The sequence below is a fragment of the Haliotis rufescens genome, unplaced genomic scaffold, assembly GCF_023055435.1.
Source record: "Haliotis rufescens isolate VD_foot unplaced genomic scaffold, xgHalRufe1.0.p SCAF_19, whole genome shotgun sequence".
NCBI classification, from domain to species: domain Eukaryota; kingdom Metazoa; phylum Mollusca; class Gastropoda; order Lepetellida; family Haliotidae; genus Haliotis; species Haliotis rufescens.
In genome coordinates this window covers 1,006,714-1,029,961 of record NW_025963879.1, presented here as the reverse complement: position 1 = coordinate 1,029,961, position 23,248 = coordinate 1,006,714, and the positions used below count along the sequence as shown (strand labels likewise).

The following is a 23,248-nucleotide window of genomic DNA, read 5'->3' as shown; positions in this document are numbered from 1 at the left end:
TCAGTATATAACGGTTAGTTCTTTGCGTTCCTCCAGTACAGCAAGACAACAAGATGGCGCCCGTCATGTCAGGAAAGGTTTTCGGGCTGCTATTTGTCTTTATAACGGTAGTTAACTCGGCGACTCTCATGGAAATGCTGTGGAGCGTCAGTGGTGAGTACTTTACTGACTATTGGCGTGCTTTAGTAAAATTTGTTCAGATATTTTGTCAGTCTTACAAACTGTTAATGGAGTTGAAATGTACTACAGGTTGTAACTGCTTTCGTATTATCACGAAATGTTACTATACATCAATGCTCACGATCCAGAGTTATGACGCTAAATCAAAATAAGAATTGGTTATTTTTTTTTTTTCAAGTACAAACAACACTTCTGATGAATCTTAATGAGACGTTAATTAGAAGAGCAACGTATTCACATTCTTTTCCCCATGTGATGCCAAGATAAATATAATAAGAACTTACTACGCACTTCAACGTCTAAAGAGCGTCGACAGTATGGCGTCAAAGACTATATATTTATTAAAATACATCTAATGGTATTTTTCATTTTAATCAACGTAAACTATATTGATTAATGTATGTATAATATGTACGATTTCAGAACCCTGTGAAAGGTTTCTTTAAAATGATCACACAAAACGTGTGATTTTGAAGACAGTCTGGCTACACCATTGTAATAAAAAGATGATGTCTAAGAAATTTTGTTTGGCTAGTCATTATCCAAATATGAAAATGAATAGATACTTTACACACGGTTATTAAGATTATTGATGTCATCATATTAATAACATAGTTCAAAGGGAGGCTAGGTTCGAGATAAGTCATTGTACTAGCAGGTTTCAATTGAGCCATTCAAATTATATTTTTTCTTAACTCAAATTAAATCAAGAACATAAATCTATTAGTTAATGACTACCCTAATTATTCGTGAACTGCATATGTTTGCGGTGCGTGCATACATGTACAGACACTCCGATATAACCAGAAATACATGGAATTTTGCACCAGATTTTTAGCTTTATCTCTTCAAGAGAATCCGAATTGTTTGCGGTGCGTGCATACATGTACAGACACCCCGATATAACCAGAAATACGCGTAATAGGCACCATATATTTTGCTTTGTCTCTTCAAGAGAATCCGAATTGTTTGCGGTGCGTGCATACATACATACACTCCGATATAACCAGAAATACGCGTAATAGGCACCAGATATTGTGCTTTGTCTCTTCAAGAGAATCCGAATTGTTTGCGGTGCGTGCATACATACAGACACTCCGATATAACCAGAAATACGCGTAATAGGCACCATATATTTTGCTTTGTCTCTTCAAGAGAATCCGAATTGTTTGCGGTGCGTGCATACATACAGACACTCCGATATAACCAGAAATACGCGTAATAGGCACCATATATTTTGCTTTGTCTCTTCAAGAGAATCCGAATTGTTTGCGGTGCGTGCATACATACAGACACTCCGATATAACCAGAAATACGCGTAATAGGCACCATATATTTTGCTTTGTCTCTTCAAGAGAATCCGAATTGTTTGCGGTGCGTGCATACATACAGACACTCCGATATAACCAGAAATACGCGTAATAGGCACCATATATTTTGCTTTGTCTCTTCAAGAGAATCCGAATTGTTTGCGGTGCGTGCATACATGTACAGAACATACATTTAACCAGAACTACACGTAATAGGCACCAGATCGTATCACTTCAAGAGAAATCGATACGTATAACAGATATTAAAGTCAATTTGTAAAATCAGGCAATTTATAAACATTGACTGATTTTAAACATTGACTGTAACATATACATTTGCAGACATTCTGTAATAACCTTCGAAAAATATATGAATTCAATAATTTTTTTAACGACAAAGAATAATGTTATGACACATATACATTGTTATATATACATTTTATAAATGCAAAACTCTGAGTGTAATGGAATATGATAGATATTATTTAAGAGAAAACAATCGTAATGGTCTATTTAAGAAGGATACTTTATCGGCTTAAAGTCAATGTAAGTAAAAACATATTATTGTTCCCGAATGCGATGATAAAGTGGCTAAATCATTATAGCAACTGGTTAAAAGATTAAACGATGTTTCAGAATATTTTACAAAAAGTGATAATTATCGATGAATTATCGATGTATTGGGATGTATTCAATGACCTGTCAGCCAGGATAACTTTAATGTTAACCGTTTATATCATACATTTGTCCATAATAATTATGCTATACCAATTTCTGTACCAAAACCACTGCAATATTTGGATTATTCATGTTTCTTAAGTTACTTGGGTTAAGGATATTACAGCGATGCGGATAAAGTTAATTCAGATCATTTTAGGGTTCTCATGGGAGCATTTCAGTGACAGTTCTAGGTCTTTAGAAAACATCATCTTAACGTTATGGTAAAAGGTACTTGAACGTAGTCACCTGCGTGAAGAGGGTGGTATCTTCTTGTTCAAACATTTCACGTCTGACTGAAACCTTTATGCCGAGAGGCGGCGAAGTAAGTCGCCCTTAGAGTACACACACACACACCTCTCCCATCGTATTTGAATATGCTTGGTAACATCTAACACAACGAGAATGTAAATAATTAAGATGATGAATATTTACTTCGTGTGTATTTCGACATTTATGAATAGTAATACGAACTGGAGCCTTTCTTTGATAACACGTGGACTTCTTTTTAAGATACATTTTATTAGGGGCTTTTCTTTTCATACATAAATCTTTATAGCCACATTTGGCTGTGGTATTATTGGAAGTGTCTTGTCATTAAATGATCTCACGTCAAGAAATGTTTTCGAACTAGTATATGAACTCGTCTCTTGAGCAGTCACACAAGCGTTTTGTGACATCTGTGTTTTATTATATGCAAATGTCTCTTCTTTCATAGAAGAAGTTGAGCTATGTATGTGTTCTTGTTCTTTAAACGTGGAATCCTTCCTTATTGATACCGCTGATTGATATGTGTCATGACTGACTTAATATAAATATATGCGACAACACTCTTTCCATAATCATAAGAAATATCTGATAACAGAAGAGTCCACTGTATGATTCCGACCATATCATGAGAATGTGGTTATGAATCACTATCAAATAGATGATACCAGGAGTTCGCGAAAAAGTGAGCAGTTCCTGCCCGACCGCTGGCACCCTTTCGTAAACACATGCAAAGGCAACACAATTGTTTACCTAAAAAAAACTGTGACACGAGGCCCAAGTAAAAATAGAATATACTTTGAATTAGAGAGGGGTATAATTATAAATGTGTCAACGTCCAAAAACGATTATTACGAAAACATTTGAGATCATCCAGAAGTGTTGCTCTATCCGCTATTATCATAATTATTTATTCATCTATACAAATCGCTTCATCAAATTGTGTTCCGGAATAATCTTACGAAGCTGGACATAATTTTCAATGATTACGTCGTTTTTTAATTCAATATAGCCAGTTGTCCGGAAACACTCTTCACAGTGACCAGTGATTTTAACATAATGTTTTCTTACGGACATTTAGAAAAAGAGAGAAGACAAATGTCAAATGAAATATTTACTTGAAACATATGCGGGTACTATAAACTTGGGACTTTGTATATCATTACCAAAGAAAAATACCAGAGTGGGACGGCAGTCAAAACAAGACAATACGAATTATACGGTTAGACAATAAGCATATATTAAAAGTATTTTTTTGAATAAATAAATTATTCAGTATAAATACCGAATATCTCAATTTCCCTTTGTCGCAATAAATACTTATTAATAAATATTTTAAAGGATGACATTGGTACATACACGCAAAATGACAATATTTTCATGCCTTGAAAACCGTAATAAAACCGTAATAAAGTTAGGTAAGGTTTCTTTATCCATATACATATGTAGATGCAAGGTGCAATTTTATATAAATGACAGTATTCAAAAGACATGAATAAGGATATTTGATTAAAAATACAAACTAATATATAAATAGCTAAAACAGATTTATTTTCAATGAAGGATGTCAATGTTACAGGCTCTTGGCTTTTCATGTGTGCCAAAAATAGAAAACGCCTTCAGTACAATATAACATACCTTTGATGACTTGTTTCAGAATGCCAAGTCTCGAACTCAGCAAGAAAGTGCTATGCCAGTGTTTGTCCGACGGGTTGGACATCAGATCCGCCAGGAGGCAACAATTACCTCCTTTGTTATACTGGAATATGTTGCATACAGATAGGTAAGTGAACACAACGTCGCGGCGACCATCACGTCGACAGCTGCGACAACTACCATTTTTTTCTGCAAAAACTACGCTCAACAGTTATTGGAACAACATTTACAACTTTAAGAACTACAAGATGTCCATACTGAGAAAGAGTAATAAAGCACTGGTACAAAACTGTTACCAGCAAATATATAATCACATAATATTAATGTGGCATTTGTTCATGTGGTATCTAAAATAAAATAAGAACATTGGAGGATTCCGAAAATGAGGAGGTTTCAAGAGATGAACATCCTCCTTTGTTTGGTGTATCAGTTCTTTCATATTTTGGGGAATGGTGCACCATCACCTTTTTGAAATCCCGAATCCTCCCCTTAAACGTGTTGTGTCATGAAGGGTCAACGTACGGACCGACAACTTGATATTCTGAAAGGGTGTGAGATCTTTTGAATTAAAAAAACAATGTTTGAGAATCATATGGAAATAAAATATTTTACCTCAGTTTTAACCCCAAAACAGCAAAGTCTAGTGGATGTCCTAAAAACAAATGTTTAGAAAAAACATACTTGTGGTTGTCCCTTTCACAGAGAGGAAATGCGTGTCAATACCTCGTTCGAAGCATTGACTGAAAACACTATTTTTAATATCCGTTTACACGCCATTTGTAAGCTTGAACTACCCGCTATAACCAAATGGTATGTTTCAGATGATGACGAGTGTACCCTCAATACCCACGACTGTCACGGTCAAGCAACCTGCTCAAACACCATTGGATCTTTCACCTGCGCTTGTAACGCCGGTTTCACGGGTGACGGAAAGACTTGTGTTGGTAGGTCAATTGGTCACAGTACGATTGTAGAATGATTGAGGGCTCATTTATGGTGCCAAAACAATGCATTTTGTATCCATCTCATCCGATAAAAATCAGTCGCAGACTGACGAGATCAAGGTCTTGCTCTCGAACTGGTAAATTCTTTCGGCTTTTGGTCGTGAGAACCATTCGCTGCACATTCATTCACGTGTTCTAGCTGATTTGGTTCATACAGGTGTTTCCAAGCTGAAAGCAACTGGTTTCTCAATCTTACCTGTTTCATGGGTACATCGTAGTTTGCATTGAGATTCGCCGATCGTCAACAATAACGAATACCGTAAACCTAGTACGCTAAAGTCACAATGGTGGCCAACCACTGGTTTGCCTGGCTCGCATTAATAACATGTCGACGTAATATAACCTTTTTTCATTGCTACTACGGCGTAAAACAAAAAAACCAATTAACGACGTTAGATTTTCTCCAGTTTACAGGGCTACATGTTTACGATTAATTCAGCAATAAAATCGATTTTCAGATACAAACGAGTGTGCTACCAACAACGGTGGCTGTGACAGTAACGCTCGGTGCGACAACACTGTTGGTTCCTTCGTCTGCACCTGCAACACTGGCTTCACCGGTAATGGATTCAGCTGCACAGGTAAGATACAAACGATAGCAGAATTATATGACAACACCAACATTTGCTGAGACATGTAGATTACAAAGCATTATTAGAATGATATTCTTGACTTTGCTTTGGTATGATGGTTTTCGTTGTGATGGTTACGAGAAAACATTATTTCAGCTATTGCATTAATAGGTTGAATACAGTGATTGATTGACACAGGTTTGATATGATAGCCCATCCGCTTTTTGTGAACTAAATAGAAGGAGAGTCCAGTGTACTATTCTGACAATATATTAAACGTGTTTATGAATCAATATCAAATTGTGGGCACCATGGGCCCAGTCGTCTAAGGCGATTCGCTGTGCAGAGTTGCGTCCCTTAGGGACTGCAGAAAACCTATGATTGTGGGTTCGAATCCCAGTTCGCCCCTATTATGTTTCTAGGTTTGTCAGCATCATACCCATGCTCGTGGGATTCACCGAAGTGGTAAACGTCTGAGATCTCAATCACATCGGGATTTCCTCCCACATTAAGCTGACACGCCGTGATATAACTGGAATAAAGTTAAAAGCGGCGTTAAACCCAACTCACTCACGGTTTACTCTGTGTGAGACAAATGCAACAGTAAAATCGATTTTCAGATGTAAACGAATGTGCTACCAACAACGGTGGCTGTGACGGCAACGCTAGGTGCGACAACACTGTTGGTTCCTTCACCTGCACCTGCAACACTGGCTTCACCGGTAATGGATTCAGCTGCACAGGTAAGATAGAAACACTAGCTAAATTATATAACGACACCAATCATTTGCTTTCACCTAAGGGTGACATAACGGCTGATGCTCCATTTCAAGACAATAATAAATAGGTTTATTTTCACATGCCTGTAGGCATGACTATCCTCCAGTATATGTAGGGAACCCATGCTTGTCGTAAGAGGCAAGTGCCGAGATCGGGTAAACTTGCTCACTTGGTTGATGCATGTCCTCATATCTCCACTACGTAGATAGATGCTCTCGATGTCAATCACTGGAATGTCTGTTACAGACTCGTTTATGTACAGACTGCTGTCATATAAATGCGGGGCAAAAGAAAGCAATACACTTAAAAATAAATTTGACCGAACAATTACAAACGCTTCTAGGCTGAAAACACTCACCGAAACTCTGCAAAGATCGTACGTACTGTTTGAATATCACTGCTGAAGCAATGGACATACTACCCGAAGAGAATCAGCAATAATTAAACTTTGCGACGATAGCGTTAAGTGAAGGCATTAGTCATTTAACAGCTTATAATTTTCGAAATGATTTAACTTAAAAGTCATGTGGTATGTTTATACTGCTCAAAAGAAGTTAAAGAACACACATTTTATTTTCTATGACTATAGTTAATGTCATGACCATTACAGATTAACAACTATAGTCATATGATAGAAAATCGGGTGTTCTTGAATTTCTTTTGAGTAGTAGATTTTCAACTTATCTCATGGCATAATTCTATATCAAATGTCGATGTAGGTTTTATCGATTCTACAGATGACTCGGTGTACTTTTTGAGGGCAGTAATAAAAATTGGAGTTTTAAAATACCAATACCACGATCTGGTCAACGGACAGTATTCAAATAAAGAGTACTGTACACGTCTATTAGATTCGTTTGAATATTTCGCACACATGAGCTGATTTAGCCAGGGTAGTGGTTTTACTTTTAACATCGCGAGTTGTCTTCTTGTATCAACAACTGACTCGATGGTAGTTTTCCAAGGCAGAGGTTTAACATACTAAGAAGACAATCTGTTTGACTGACTTGGTGAAATTAGAGAGTAAGATACATGTACATTTGCGAGTGGGAGTGAGTATGGTTTTACGTCGCAATTAGCAATATTCGAGCAATGTCACGGCGGGGGAAACCAGAATTTTGCAGTGGAGCCTTGTGGGGAATCGAACCCGGACCTTCGGCGTGACGAGCGAGCTCTTTAACCAATAGGCTACCCAAGCACATCTCATTAGTATTAGTTTACACAAAACTGATTTAGAAAGGCTGATCAATAAATATTTGGGAACACGTTTTCAGACAACAACGAATGTCTTTCTGGTACTGACAACTGTGGCACAGACGCTGTATGTACCAACACCATTGGTTCCTTCTCCTGCGCATGTCCGAACGGATACACAGGCACTCCGACCATAGCTTGCACAGGTAATTTTGTCTTAGAAGCTTGATGTTACACATTGAATCGTGTTTAACTTAAAAAAAAAGAATGTGTGTTTTTTATGATTCTGTTACCTCCCTTAGTTTTACCAGGATCCACTGGTCGCGTTTTCGAAATTCGACGCTGTCATGGTGCTTGGTCTGTCTGCTAGGGTAGGCTTTTTATGAATACCAATGAATATTCAGTTTTGCCATAGTTAGCACATGTAGTCCACATGCACAGTCTCCGTGAATATTCGTTCTTAAGCAACCATTGCTTGTCATGAGAGGCGACTAACTGGTTCGGGTGGTGAGTCTAGCTGACTTGGTTGATACATGTCATCATCTCATGCTCATGATGTCAATCACGGTATTGTCTTGTCCAGACTCGATTATGTACGGACTGCCCGAATATACCTGGACGGTATCCCCGTCATGACAAAACGTGAAGGTAATTTAGATCTGTTTGTATAAAACCCTCGGAATGTATCTACTGGTGATGCTTTACACCCTGCCTTGTTTCAGATATTAATGAATGTGCGGCCAACACTGACACCTGTCAAGCAAACTCTGTCTGTTCCAATACGGCTGGTTCCTACACTTGCGATTGTCTGCCAGGTTATACTGGAAATGGCTTTGTTGGATGTACAGGTAAAGGATCACCCCATACATAATATAATGATGGAAATGAAAAAGGGAACACAGTAAAATTATATGCTATCAAGGGCTCGCTCCCAGCCGTGTCTACCAGTTGTCTGACTCGCGTACCTTTGGCGTGAAGAAACCTATGGTCCTGTGTTGGAGTACCTGATTCGCCCTCTTTCGCTTTCAACAACATACCCGTGGTTTCAGAAGGTGGTAAACCTTTAAGATCTGCACCACGATGAGCTTCCTCCAACGTCAAGCTGAAACGCTGTTGTATGACTGAAATACTGTATACCAAACCCCCTCACTCCAGTCACAAGGGGCGGTCGGGTAGCCTAGTGGTTAAAGCGTTAGCTCGTCACGCCGAAGACCCGGGTTCAATTCCCGACATGGGTACAATGTGTGAAGCCCATTTTCTGGTGTCCCCCGCCGTGATATTGCTGGAATATTGCTAAAAGCGGCGTAAAACCATACTCACTCACTCTCTCCGGTCACAACACATAAAGAGGGTAGCATATGAGTGTTCATGGCACAGTATGTTCACGACACGAGTGTCTAAAATCCGTTATTTCCCAAGCGAGAGCCTTCGTGGTCTAGTGGTAAAGCATCTGCCCGGAGAGCGGAAGGTCCGGGGTTCGATCCCCGACCGCGTCATACCAATACGGGAAAAGATGGTACTTGTTGTTACCCTGTCTGGCGCTCGGCATTAAGGGGAGAAAACAAGGACTGATCGGCTCGGAGTCAGTATACTGTGTCTGAGTGGGGTATTCATGTTAAACTGCGGCATGGTATCTCAGTGAGCTAGCACTATAAATCGGCATCAGTCCGGACTAGTACAAGCAGCCACACAAACACACACACGTACATACACGTCGCTATATAAGTGCAATAATCTTGGACGCGACGTTAAACCCCATTTCACCTCAGCCACATCTTCCCTAATGTTCCCCTCCTCGACTTACTGTATGTTCATTTCTTGTTTTATATATAAAAGCGTCGTTTTGTAGAGAGACCGTACATTAGATTGTAACATAGTTGCGTGACACACTGATAAGTGTCATGTAAATTCATGTTTTAAAACATTACTTTGAAAAGATTTGTTAAGAAGTGTATGAATATTTTGCATTTGATCCTACCCTGCTACCATTGTGTTATAGGTACATATATATGCACACGCACACGCGCACACACGCACGCACGCGAACTAGAGATTGGTTTGCCAATTTCCCAATCAACATATTCATATTCAACAATTTCAATTTCTACCTGTTCAGGGTAGCTCTGGTTCACAGGGGCTACATGTATAATATTAATGCAACAATAAAATCGATTTTCAGATTTAAACGAATGTGGTACCAACAACGGTGGCTGCGACAGCAACGCTCGGTGCGACAACACCGTAGGCTCCTTCACGTGTACCTGCAACTCTGGTTACACCGGCTCTGGCACCTTTTGCATCAGTAAGAAAAGAACCAATATGTGAACTATGTAGTGTGTAATTAGTCACCTATATAGGGAAACAGTTAGTGCAGTTAGTCTTTCTCCCAAACCTTAGAGATTATATTCAGAAATGACCCCACCTCAAGTCTAGATTGCCTCAACTGAAATTAAGCATTGTTATGGGCTCTATTTGGATTTTCTTTTCTTTTTGTAAATATATATTTATAAATAAGAGACTGGGAGTAAATGTTAGTCTAGCGTGCAATGTGTAAAGCTCCTTTCTGGGGTGTTGGCATGTTGCTGGAACATTGCTATAGGCGGACACACACTATTATCACATACTCATGATCACTTTATAGGGAGCTAGTTGCTCAACAATATCGGAGAAGCCAAGGTATATTTGAACATGCATAAACATGTTGTTAAAACATATTGGAGGATATAAGGATACTGTTTAATCCAGATACACAGAACATATAAATCACTTGAAACCAGCTTTTTAGCATGGCAGTCAGTGTTAAACGATCATCATAAGTTCGCCGCTCTGATCATCGGTTTAATTCCTAAATGCATCCTGTGTATGGTCCGTGGGCTTTCTTAACCATGCCAATGCATTTGGTTTTCAAATCGGTAAATGTACACCACCCTTTTTTTTAACTTTGGACGTTCCTGCACAGGTAGCTGACTCGTGCTGTTGTAATTAAAAAGCTGTTCAAACTGGTGTTAAACCCAACTCACTCACTCTTTCAGACATCAACGAGTGTGCCATCGGCAGCCACACCTGTGTGGCCCCCGCAGTGTGCATTGACAACCCAGGGTCATATACTTGTGGGTGTCCCGCAGGATACACTGGGGATCCTGCCATCAGCTGCCAAGGTGATTAGCTTCTGGAGCTTCTGTGATGGAGAAGATGAAACTTTTGTTTGATTATCATTCTGTTAGTATGATAAGAAAGCATAAATAGTACATTCTAGACGTAGGCTAGCATAAATAGTACATTCTAGACGTAGGAAAGCATAAATAGAACATTCTAGTCGTACGAAAGCATAAATAGAACATTCTAGTAGTAGGAAAGCATAAATAGACCATTCTAGACGTAGGAAAGGATAAATAGAACATTCTAGTAGTAGGAAAGCATAAATAGAACATTCTTGTAGGAAAGCATAAATAGAACATTCTAGACGTAGGAAAGCATAAATAGACCATTCTAGACGTAGGAAAGCAGAAATAGAACATTCTAGTCGTACGAAAGCATAAATAGAACATTCTAGTCGTAGGAAAGCATAAATAGTACATTCTAGTCGTAGGAAAGCATAAATAGAACATTCTTGTCGTAGGAAAACATAAGTAGAACATTCTTGACGTAGGAAAGCATAAATAGTACAGGCATTCTAGTCGTAGGAAAGCATAAATAAAACATTCTTATCGTCGGAAAGCATAAATAGAACATTCTAGACGTAGGAAAGCAGAAATAGAACATTCTAGTCGTAGGAAAGCATAAATAGTACATTCTAGTCGTAGGAAAGCATAAATAGAACATTCTTGTCGTAGGAAAACATAAGTAGAACATTCTTGACATAGGAAAGCATAAATAGTACAGGCATTCTAGTCGTAGGAAAGCATAAATAGAACATTCTAGTCGTAGGAAAGCATAAATTGAACATTCTAGTAGTAGGAAAACGACATGACATTCTAGTCGTAGGAAAGCATAAATAATACATTCTTGTCGTAGGAAATCATAAATAGTACAGTCATTCTAATCGTAGGAAAGCATAAATAGAATATTCTTGTCGTAGGAAAGCATAAATAGTACATTCTTGTCGTAGGAAAGCATAAATAGTACATGATGCAGATGCAAGCGAATGTTGAGCCTGGTCGTGATCCTGACGCCAGATGCGTGTCACTGTAACCGGCGGCGTCAACATTTACCACTATTAAACACAGGTTTGCCTCACTCAAATTATTCACAGGTCACCGTAATATATTTTAATATTGTTGACTGCGGCATAAAACAACAAGCACATATCTGTGTTATTATTTCACTGGTTTACTGGTGTGAAATGTATAATATTTAACGCAGCAATAAAATCGATTTTCAGATATAAACGAGTGTAATACCAACAACGGTGGCTGTGACGGCAACGCTCGGTGCGACAACACTGTTGGTTCCTTCACCTGCACCTGCAACAGTGGCTTCAGCGGCGACGGATTCAACTGCTTCAGTAAGTGTCATTCTTCTTTGTCAATACAAACATATTCCTTTTACATTGTTAAACACATCATGTACATTTATTTGTATTACCACATTAGGGTTCGGGCATTTATTGTTATTATGGCCCTATTTTATTATGCAATAACAATTATTATTATCTGGTATAAGTTGAGAGCACTGTATCTGTTCATTGGATATTCCCTGTATAAAGTCACACCCCGAAAGCCAAGACCTTGTTTATACGGACTTCTCACTTTTTTTGGCGATTACTTTTAGGAACGTTTATCTGTACTGAACCTATATCACAACGCATTGTATGATTCGTTAAACCAGACATTGTTTATTATTGGGTTCACCGTACACGATATCGTCGGGATTAACGAAGTTTCATTGTGTGAGGATGCATTTTTTTTTCACATATCTCCAATGGCATATGAGCAAGCGCAGGTAATAAATATGGGTATATATGTTACAGCCGCTGGTGAGCACCTGAGGAGTATTTGGACCCTCTCTTATTCCTATGATATTTCTGTCTCAGATAACAATGAGTGTCTCAACACCAACTTATGCGGGGCTAACGCAAATTGCGTTGATACATTTGGCTCATACGCCTGCGTCTGCTTCACTGGTTTTAGCGGAAATGGCAATGTTGGATGCACAGGTAATATTTGAAATTTATAATAATTAAATAACTACACATTATTAAAATGAGTGAATGATTTTGGATTAACGCTGCTTTGAACAGTATTCCAGTTATATCACGGCGTGTCAGCTTAATGCGAAAGGAAAGCCCAAAAGTGATGCAGGTCCCAGATGTTTACCATTTGGTGAAACCCACAAGCACGGGTATGGTGCTGACAAACCTAGAAACATAATCAGGGCGAACTGGGATTCGAACCCTCAATCACAGATTATTAAAGAAAATCAATGCAAACTATATTTGCCAAAACGACGACATTTCATTGAGAAGCACCAGGCTTCGAAAAAGTTTACACTTCGATGTTGTTTGTCAAAAAGCTTTAGCTCTTGAAGCCGAAGGCCGGAGTTCGAATACCCAAATGAGTACAGTTTGGAAGCCTCTTTCCGTTGTTCCAAACTCACTGAATTTGTGTGGATGTCTGAGACGAGTCATTGAGGTTACTCTCCTAAATACTTCAGACCTCTTTAAATGTGGTTCCTCACTTACGCTTGGAGTCCAGGGACCCGTTCCACAAAGCGATCTTAGCGCTACGACTGTCGTAAGTTAGTGTTAAAGAATGGGAGTTACGACCGAGTTAGCGCTAAGATCGCTTTGTGGCACGGGTCCCAGAAGCATACTCCAAACTTTGATTGTTACGTGTCACTGTACCCTGGTGTAGTGGGCGTTGATCACACTGTGGACGACTGGTTTGCCCGTTATGTTTACATCGCCGTATTTTTTATTTAATATTTCTTGCTCCGGTGGAAAACAACAAATAAATAACTGCGGTTTTTGTTCACTGGTTTACAGGAGTTACATGTTTCAGATTATGCAGAAATAATCGTTTTTCGAAAATATCGATTTTCTGACATCCAATTTTTATTCAATTTCAGATGTAAACGAATGTGCTACCAACAACGGGGGCTGTGACGGCAACGCTGACTGCGCCAACACCGTAGGCTCCTTCACCTGCACCTGCCGAGTCGGTTTCTCTGGGGATGGATCTACCTGTATCAGTAAGACCCCTTAAACACCATATACTAGTGCACATGGGCTCACAAACAGGGTACATTCACCTTATACCTCGAGGGATCGATCGGTTGACAACGAATTGTCCTTCCGTCATTCATTCATTTTAGCCCGGAATATATGTCCGCAGATTCACTGAGTTAGGAAAACCCGAAGCAGACGACATAACAAAACGAGTTTCCTTTTTCCCAATGCAACGGATAAACATCGGTTCTTTCCCACTCAGCGATACTTATTCGAGATGTACAAGTAACCTAAGATGTTCCGAGTAATTCTTCAGCGGGCTACATAAGCGGGCTACATGGAATATAGTTGCCCACTCCTTAACCAATCAACCTAGAACTTTAAAGTACGGTGAGAGAATTGCTCTCACCCAGCCTGCCGCTCGGCCAAAAAACGCTAGCACTTTTGAACCGGCATAAATCCGGATTAATACAATGAGCCTCACACACACCTGCATACACTTCTCTATATATAGTGAAATAATCTTGAACGACCTCGATGATAAACCCTTTTCACCTTCAATTCATCATAATCTGACATACTACACATGATTTAAAATGCCCTTGTTCCTAAAATATATCTTATGATTTTCTTTTTCGCATATCTATCTATCTATCTATCTATCTATCTATCTATCTATCTATCTATCTATCTATCTATCTATCTATCTATCTATCTATCTATCTATCTATCTAAAGAAATGATTTATTAATTCAGTAACTGTAATCATTTTGTGTTGTGAAGCGTCAGCGATTCCTTTACGGTGTTCTTCATGGTTATGTCGCTATATGGCTGAAATAATGCAACATTAAATTTTAACTCACTCACTCTTCTTGATTTTAATACGCCGCCTCCGTGGTCTTGTGGTAGAGCGTTCGCCCGGAGAGCGGAAGGTCCGGGGTTCGATCCCCGGCCGCGTCATACCAAAAGACGTTAAAAGATGGTACTTGTTGCTACCCTGTCTGGCGCTCGGCATTAAGGGGCTAAAAACAAGGACTGGTCGGCTCGGAGTCAGTATACTGTGTCTGAGTGGGGTATTCATGTTAAACTGCGGCATGGTATCTCAGTGAGCTAGCACTATAAATCGGCATCAGTCCGGACTAGTAGAAGCAGCCACACACACACACACACACGTGCATGCACGTCGCTATATAAGTGCAATAATCTTGGACGCGACGTTAAACCCAAATTCACCCAAATACTGGTGTGATATGAAGTGTGTATAAGTGTTTTAGGGATATATATTTTAAAGTTTGATCAGTAAACTTACACACTTTTACATTCTCGCACACAGATATTAATGAATGCGCAGCACCCAACATTAACAACTGTGACTCTGCTGCCACCTGCAGTGACACCTTTGGATCGTACACCTGCACGTGTAATTCCGGTTACACTGGGAATGGCTTCACGTGTACAGGTAAGATTATAGTTGTGTCCCTTGCCCCCGTGTCTGGCAAAACTTTTGTACATGTGTCTACTCGTCTCTCTCAAGTCAACAGCTCTGTCTTATTCCATGTGTAACATTTATACTTTCATCTCCGTCTATTAACATAGGCACATATGTGAAAATGAAACTATACTGCAGACTCTCTTTCATGCTTTTAGTTTACAATTTTTTTGGTTTCAAGGGTCGTTGGTAATAATAATAGAATAGAATGTAATACATTGTGACAGTTAACCTTCTAACGCCTCACAGGCGTCTTGGGTTGTATACTCCCCAGGGAGCTGAGAATGATCAACGAGTTCAGACTCCATTGACGGGGGTAATAATGTCATCGCTTTGAGCATGCATTTTGTTTATGGAGTCTAGCGTAAAAGAAGTACAAACATTATTATTATTATTATTATTATTCAAAATAATACTTTTAAATTAAGCGTTTAAAAGTTTTTTCGGTCAGATGAAATAAGAACAGAAACAACAATAATTACCTTCTGGCACATTTTATTATTTTTGGACCGGCGTTGACAGACATGCATGTAATTTGTCTACACTGGCCGTTGTTGCTGGCTTAGCGTTGACCGACATGATTTGTCTATACTGGCCGCTGTTTTCACCTTCCTAGTTTAGTGTTGACAGACATAATTTGTGGACACTGGCCGCTGTTTTAACCTTGCTAGTTTAGCGTTGACAGACATAATTTGTCATCACTGGTCGCTGTTTTAACCTTGCTAGTTTAGTGTTGACAGGCATAATTGGTGGACACTGGCCGCTGTTTTCACCTTCCTGGTTTAGTGTTGACAGACAAACTTTATCGACACTGGCCGCTGTTTTAACCTTGCTAGTTTAGCGTTGATAGACATAATTGGTCGACACTGGCCGCTGTTTTAACCTTGCTAGTTTAGTGTTGACAGACATGATTGGTAGACACTGGCCGCTGTTTTAACCTTGCTAGTTTAGTGTTGACAGACATGATTGGTAGACACTGGCCGCTGTTTTAACCTTGCTAGTTTAGTGTTGACAGACATGATTGGTAGACACTGGCCGCTGTTTTAACCTTGCTAGTTTAGTGTTGACAGGCATAATTGGTGGACACTGGCCGTGGCCGCTGTTTTCACCTTCCTGGTTTAGTGTTGACAGGCATAATTTGTGGACACTGGCCGCTGTTTTCACCTTCCTGGTTTAGTGTTGACAGGCATAATTTGTGGAAACTGGCCGCTGTTTTAACCTTGCTAGTTTAGCGTTGACAGACATAATTTGTCGTCACTGGTCGCTGTTTTAACCTTGCTAGTTTAGTGTTGACAGGCATAATTGGTGGACACTGGCCGCTGTTTTAACCTTGCTAGTTTAGCGTTGACAGACATAATTGGTCTACATTGGCCGCTGTTTTCAGCTTGCTGATATATTGCTAATGCCATGATATTGTTCCTCAACAGATGTCAACGAGTGTGACATTTCTGGAACATGCCACGCTGAAGCCACCTGCGTGAACCAACCTGGTACCTACACATGCACATGTAATCCCGGCTACACTGGGGATGGAGTCACCTGTACAAGTGAGTGCTATTTTGTTTACAATGAACAGTCAGTGGCTGGGATTTGTGTTGGATGAATATTTTTAGTCTCGCAGCACGAGGAGCGGAACAAGTTTATCGATGTTTTTTTATTAAGAAACTGATGTGTTGTTTTCGGGAACGAATTATTTTTATGGAATATTATAGTAAATGATATGTGGAACACTCCCAGTCCCGAAAAGACACGCGGAGAGCCGGGGTGGAATATGTAAAATGTTTTAAAACATTACTTTGAAAAGGATTATTAAGTAGTGTATGGATATTTGGCTTTTGATCTCGACTCTACCATTGTGTTATAGGTACACATATATGCACACACGCACGCACGCGAACTAGACAGGTTGGTTTGCCAATTTCCCAATGAACATATTCGCATTCAATATTTTCAATTTCTATCTGTGCACAGATTGTCTCTGATTTACAGGGGCTACTTGTATACGATTAATTCAGCAATTTAGTGCGGCGTTAAAGAACAAACCAACAAACCAACCCTGACCCCATGAATTTCAAATGGTCTTCCCCTAACGTATTATTACTGATTTAAAGTATAAGCTAAGGTTTTATGTAACGGAGTTTTAACGCTTCAATAAAAATTCGCTGTACATATTGACACGCAAGTCTTTTATTTTGCCTACAATTGGTAATTAGCACCGAAACGCAGGTCAATACATTTGGAAGTATGGTGACGGTAGGTGAGCTTGAGCAGCGTGTGAGGAACTGTTTAATTTTATGGTATTACTTTTTCAGACGTTAATGAGTGTTCCAACGCAGCCACCTTTACATGCGCAGCTAACGCAAATTGTGTGGACACAATTGGATCCTATACCTGTGTTTGCCAAGCAGGTTACACTGGCGATGGAAAAACAAGTTGCATAGGTAATATCATAGAAACCTGATAGATACCGTGTAGTTTGAATGTCAAGTATGTACCTGGATGTACCACTATAGTGTCCAGGGCGCCGTTCAACAAAGCCATCTCAGCGTTACGACTTTAATAAGGCTCTGTTATGGACTTTACGATAGTCTTAGCGACGGACACTGGTGTATTTAGAGAATAACCTACTAGACACGTGAAATTTCGGATCATCTGTCCCGAGTGAATTAACATTCAACATTCCATGTAGAAAAATGTGAGTTTCCGGACCTCAAATGGAGACATCAGCCCAGTTACTGTCATGGTGGAACGACGTCATATAAAATCGCCATGACGTCATGAACACTCGGAGACAGTATACTGTGTCTTAGTGGGGTATTCATGTTAAACTACGGCATGGTATCTTAGTGGGCGAGCACTATAAACTCGGACTAGTAGAAGCAGCCACACATATACACACGTGCATGCACGTCGCCAAATAGGTGCATAATCTTAGACGCGACGTTAAATCCCATTTCACCTCAGCCACATCTTTCCTAATGTTCCCCTCCTCGACTTACTGTATGTTCCCCCCCCCCCCCCCCCCCCCCGCCACCATATCGCGTGAATATTGCTAAACGAGGCCTAAAACTATCTTTTACTCACTGAAACGTTTGATGAGTAATAGATCTGAGCATGCACTTTTCTCTCCTCAGTTGAAATCAACCACCCTGACTGTGGTACTGTACCTACGCCACAAATAAGGATAGGATTCTCTGAAGCAGAACAGAAGTGCATTAGCCCGTGGCAAGTGTCTTTCAGAAGGTTTGCTGACACAACAATTCTGAACCAAGTACCAAACTTTGCCAACTCTCAGCATCAAGGCGCTGGCATTCTTATTCAGGGCAAGTGGGTTCTAACCACAGCTTTTGCTCTTATAAGGTGAGGCTACATCTTTGCTATATCCCTACATGTTTCTGATATTTCGTTCGATGGAACGAGACGCTATGTAGTTTCAACCAATTCCTGTACATTTATTTGAGAGCCGGTAGACGACCAGCAGAATTGTATATACATCTAGTTTCAACCAATTCCTGTACATTTATTTCAGAGCCGGTAGAAGATCAGCTTCAGATCCCTTTTACTCCCATACCCTGTTTGCCTCGGTTGGAGATCACAACATCTTCCAAGATAATGGAGATGAGCAATACATCAGAATTAAGAATGTCACATTCCACCCTCTGAGCCGCTTCCAAATCACAACCGACTTTTTCTCTTTGATCTTGACCGGAGTCATTTCTCCTGCAGCAATTTCCCTTCCGTACCAAGGTATGTGACTATTGTCTTTCTCTGATGATGTTGTGCAAGGAACTCACCCTTAGCCCCGCCACATTAAGCTCAGTTTGTGATGTACGTGAATGTTGTTGATTCGTAAGGCTTCCATTGTTCATTTCTTTCTCCAGAATTTTCTTACGCTCTGGTTGAGCTTGAAAGAGAGGTGACACTAACAGACTGCGCTCGCCCTGCTTGCATCCCCATCGCCAAGGAGTACCCAGAGAAGTGCGGATCCCCAACGTGCAAGATCACAGGATGGGGTACCAGTACCGATGAAAGTATGCATTCTGTATTTACATATGTCAAGTCCATATACCTTGATCAAATCTGCCGGTTGATTATAAATACTGAGAAGGTAATCATTAACGAATTTCCTAAACACTAACTTTTTCTGTCATTATTATGACTGTATGCTCTGCATTCCGGCCCCAAGCTTGTCTTAAGGGTCGATTAATGAGAATCGGATGGTCACAATGTGTGACCTGGCTGATTGTGTCTCTTGTGTGTAGAGCCGATTAATGAAAATCGGATGGTCACAATGTGTGACCTGGCTGATTGTGTTTCTTGTGTGTAGAGCCGATTAATGAGAATCGGATGGTCACAATGTGTGACCTGGCTGACTGTGTCTCTTGTGTGTAGAGCCGATTAATGAGAATCGGATGGTCACAATGTGTGACCTGGCTGATTGTGTCTCTTGTGTGTAGAGCCGATTAATGAGAATCGGATGGTCACAATGTGTGACCTAGCTGATTGTGTCTCTTGTGTGTAGAGCCGATCAATGAAAATCGGATGGTTACAATGTGTGACCTGGCTGATTGTATTTCTTGTGTGTAGAGCCGATTAATGAGAATCGGATGGTCACAATGTGTGACCTGGCTGACTGTGTCTCTTGAGTGTAGAGCCGATCAATTAGAATCGGATGGTTACAATGTGTGACATGGCTGATTGTGTCTCTTGTGTTTAGGGCCGAACAATGAGAATCGGATGGTTACAATGTGTGACAGGCGGAGTGTGTCTCCTGTCTCTTTGTGTTTAGAGCCGTACAATGAGAAGCGGATGGTTACAATGTGTGACATGGCTGATTGTGTCTCTTGTGTGTAGAGCCGAACAATGAGAATCCAATGGTTACAATGTGTGACCTGGCTGATTGTGTCTCTTGTGTTTAGAGCCAATCAACGAGAATCGGATGGTTACAATGTGTGACCTGGCTGATTGTGTCCCTTGTCTTTAGAGCCGATCAAAGAGAATCGGATGGTTACAATTGGTGACCTGGCTGATTGTGTCTCTTGTGTTTAGAGCCGATCAATGAGAATCGGATGGTTACAATGTGTGACCTGGCTGATTGTGTCCCTTGTGTTTAGAGCCGATCAAAGAGAATCGGATGGTTACAATGTGTGACATGGCTGATTGTGTCTCTTGTGTGTGAGCCGATCAATGAGAATCGGATGGTTACAATGTGTGACATGGCTGATTGTGTTTCTTGTCTGTAGAGCCGATCAATGAGAATCGGATGGTTACAATGTGTGACATGGCTGATTGTGTCTCTTGTCTGTAGAGCCGATCAATGAGAATCGGATGGTTACAATGTATGACATGGCTGATTGTGTCTCTTGTGTGTAGAGCCGATCAATGAGAATCGGATGGTCACAATGTGTGATCTGGCTGATTGTGTTTCTTGTCTGTAGAGCCGATCAATGAGAATCGGATGGTTACAATGTGTGACCTGGCTAATTGTGTCCCTTGTGTGTAGAGCCGATCAAAGAGAATCGGATGGTTACAATGTGTGACCTGGCTGATTGTGTCTCTTGTGTGAAGAGCCGATCAATGTGAATCGGATGGTTACAATGTGTGACATGGCTGATTGTGTCTCTTGTGTGTGAGCCGATCAATGAGAATCGGACGGTTACAATGTGTGACATGGCTGACTGTGTCTCCTGTCTCTGTGTTTAGAGCCGATCAATGAGAAGCGGATGGTTACAATGTGTGACATGGCTGATTGTGTCTCTTGTCTGTGGAGCCGATCAATGACAATCAGATGGTTACAATGTGTGATCTGGCTGATTGTGTCTCTTGTGTTTAGAGCCGATCAATGAGAATCGGATGGTTACAATATGTGACATGGCTGAATGTGTCTCTTGTGTGTAGAGCCGATCAATGAGAATCGGATGGTCACAATGTGTGACCTGGCTGATTGTGTCTCTCGTGTGTAGAGCCGATCAATGAGAATCGGATGGTTACAATGTGAGACCTGGCTGATTGTGTCTCTTGTGTGTAGAGGCGGTCAATGAGAATCGGATGGTTACAATGTGTGACCTGGCTGATTGTGTGTCATATTACCCCTACGGTATGGGTCGTTTCTCATTCATCATCATCATTATTATTATTACTATAGACCTGTCGGGCGTTCTCCAGAAGGCTGAGGTACAGGTGTTTGATTTCGACGCATGTGAAGCCCTCAGTTATTACCGCAACAACCAAGTTCCCGTTGTTCAACCTCTGACGACCAAGTGTGCCATCAACGGAACTGGTGCTTCGCCATGCAACGTGAGTATAGAGAACACCCAAGAAGATACCTCCGTTTGCTCTCATATGAAAGCCATAATCATGAGTACTATTATCTATAGCCACGGACGATTCAAAATACGCGTACGCTCCACATGTTGTCGCTGTGTCAAAGTAGTCCAGACTCCATTGTTGAAACAAGCATAGTTGTTGACGTGATATTTAGCGACTCACATTTTTATTATGACATCACGTGGATACTGTCATTTGACACGGTAGAGGAAACTGGATCCCCTCAGTTGATATTCAATAATTATGATGACTCAATTGAGTTTTAACTTTGTTTGCCTGTCGTGATTTTACGAAACTTGTCGGAAATAATGTTTTGCTCCCGCTTTCACTCGGACAATCCTGAGATCCGTTTCATAAAATAACAATGGTACAAACATGAATGTAATACTCTCCATATATGTTGTTGTTTTTTTTATAGGAAAGCAATTAACCGATATACATGTTTCATTTCTTAAAACGTGCTGTACATACAGAATACAAACTCGACTGTTCACAGAATTTTGTTTTAGCAAAAAAACACCTAACATATTCTCACTCCAACATGTCACATTTAGTTTTAACTGAGGTGGCATTTTAGTGTTTTTTGCGTTTTGCCAGTTTCCTAAGCGACACCCCTTTTGAAAATGACATTACATATTAGTAGACACAATGAAACAAACGGCTGAAAAATACCTTCGCTTTTATTGCAATAACACAGGCACCCGAGGCCGTGGGTTTGATTCGCAGATTCGCCCGGATTATGTTTCTAGTTTATTCAGCACCATACCCAGTCTGGTTGTAAACACCTGAGGCCAGCATCCCTTTCCTCCAATCAGACCCGTGAAGATCCGGGATAGAATAGGTCTTCAGCAACCCAAGAGGCCACTTTGCTTGTCGTAAGAGGCGACTAACGGGATAGGGTGGTAAGACTCGTTGACTTGGTTGATGCATGTCGTCGTATCCCGATTGTAGATCGATGCTCAGGATACCAATCACTGGATGGTCTGGTCAAGACACGATTATTTACATACCGCCGTCATATAGCTGAACTATAGCTGAGTGCGGCGTTATATAGCAAACAAACTTCAAAGCGGCGGTAAAACCAACTCTCTCACACTCTCATTGCCATTTTCTTTCAGGGTGATTTTGGTGGTGGCGTGATCTGCAGGGATGATGCCACTGGGAAGTATGTTGCTGACAGTCTGACTATGATGGAGATGATCACATGTAGCAGCGATCCCACAAGTTCACAGTTTAACATTGCTGACATCCGACAAGCTACGGACTGGATCGAACAGATCTTCAGAGAGAATCCCTGAAGACTGTGACGTCAAAATTATGAACACCATCAAATGGACATGATTAATATTGTTATTGCATCATAACTGGCATTTGCAGATGTATATTGTATTTAAGGTTATAAAAAATACTTGGCACAAAACTTTTCTTTGTGATCTATGTTTATCTAACATACGTCATCGGGAGCATTGATTATCGTATATTTTACTGTTAACCTATCAATATTATTCGTGTCATGATTAGTGGTAGTGATTGAAATGACATGTTGGAATGGATATTAAAATATTAAAGAAATTAGAAGATTTCAA

General features: G+C 40.3%; 1 protein-coding gene across 2 annotated transcripts; it reads left to right on the top strand.

The window, feature by feature from the left end:
* On the top strand, positions 1 to 23,082 carry LOC124116230 (fibrillin-1-like). Of its 2 annotated transcripts, XM_046477484.2 has the most exons (20): positions 1 to 153; positions 4,132 to 4,257; positions 4,952 to 5,074; positions 5,593 to 5,715; positions 6,327 to 6,449; positions 7,761 to 7,886; positions 8,403 to 8,528; positions 9,860 to 9,982; positions 10,713 to 10,838; positions 12,062 to 12,184; positions 12,713 to 12,835; positions 13,747 to 13,869; positions 15,180 to 15,305; positions 16,763 to 16,882; positions 17,648 to 17,776; positions 18,470 to 18,695; positions 18,865 to 19,082; positions 19,217 to 19,366; positions 21,481 to 21,632; positions 22,781 to 23,082. In XM_046477484.2, exons 1-20 carry the CDS (start codon positions 54 to 56, stop codon positions 22,958 to 22,960), a joined length of 2,766 nt encoding a protein of 921 aa, XP_046333440.2. In that variant the 5' UTR covers positions 1 to 53; the 3' UTR covers positions 22,961 to 23,082. The 2 variants fall into 2 exon arrangements, with proteins under 2 accessions (XP_046333440.2, XP_046333441.2); XM_046477485.2 differs by lacking the exon at positions 6,327 to 6,449.
* The last annotated feature ends 166 nt before the right edge of the window (positions 23,083 to 23,248 follow it).

Bases quoted from the DNA above. Each gene is read 5' to 3' on its own strand.
- LOC124116230 (XM_046477484.2), top strand. From the start codon at position 54: ATGGCGCCCGTCATGTCAGGAAAGGTTTTCGGGCTGCTATTTGTCTTT. The intron at 5,075-5,592 runs GTAGGTCAATTG...ATCGATTTTCAG, and splicing joins TGACGGAAAGACTTGTGTTG to ATACAAACGAGTGTGCTACC. The intron at 13,870-15,179 runs GTAAGACCCCTT...TCTCGCACACAG, and splicing joins GGATGGATCTACCTGTATCA to ATATTAATGAATGCGCAGCA.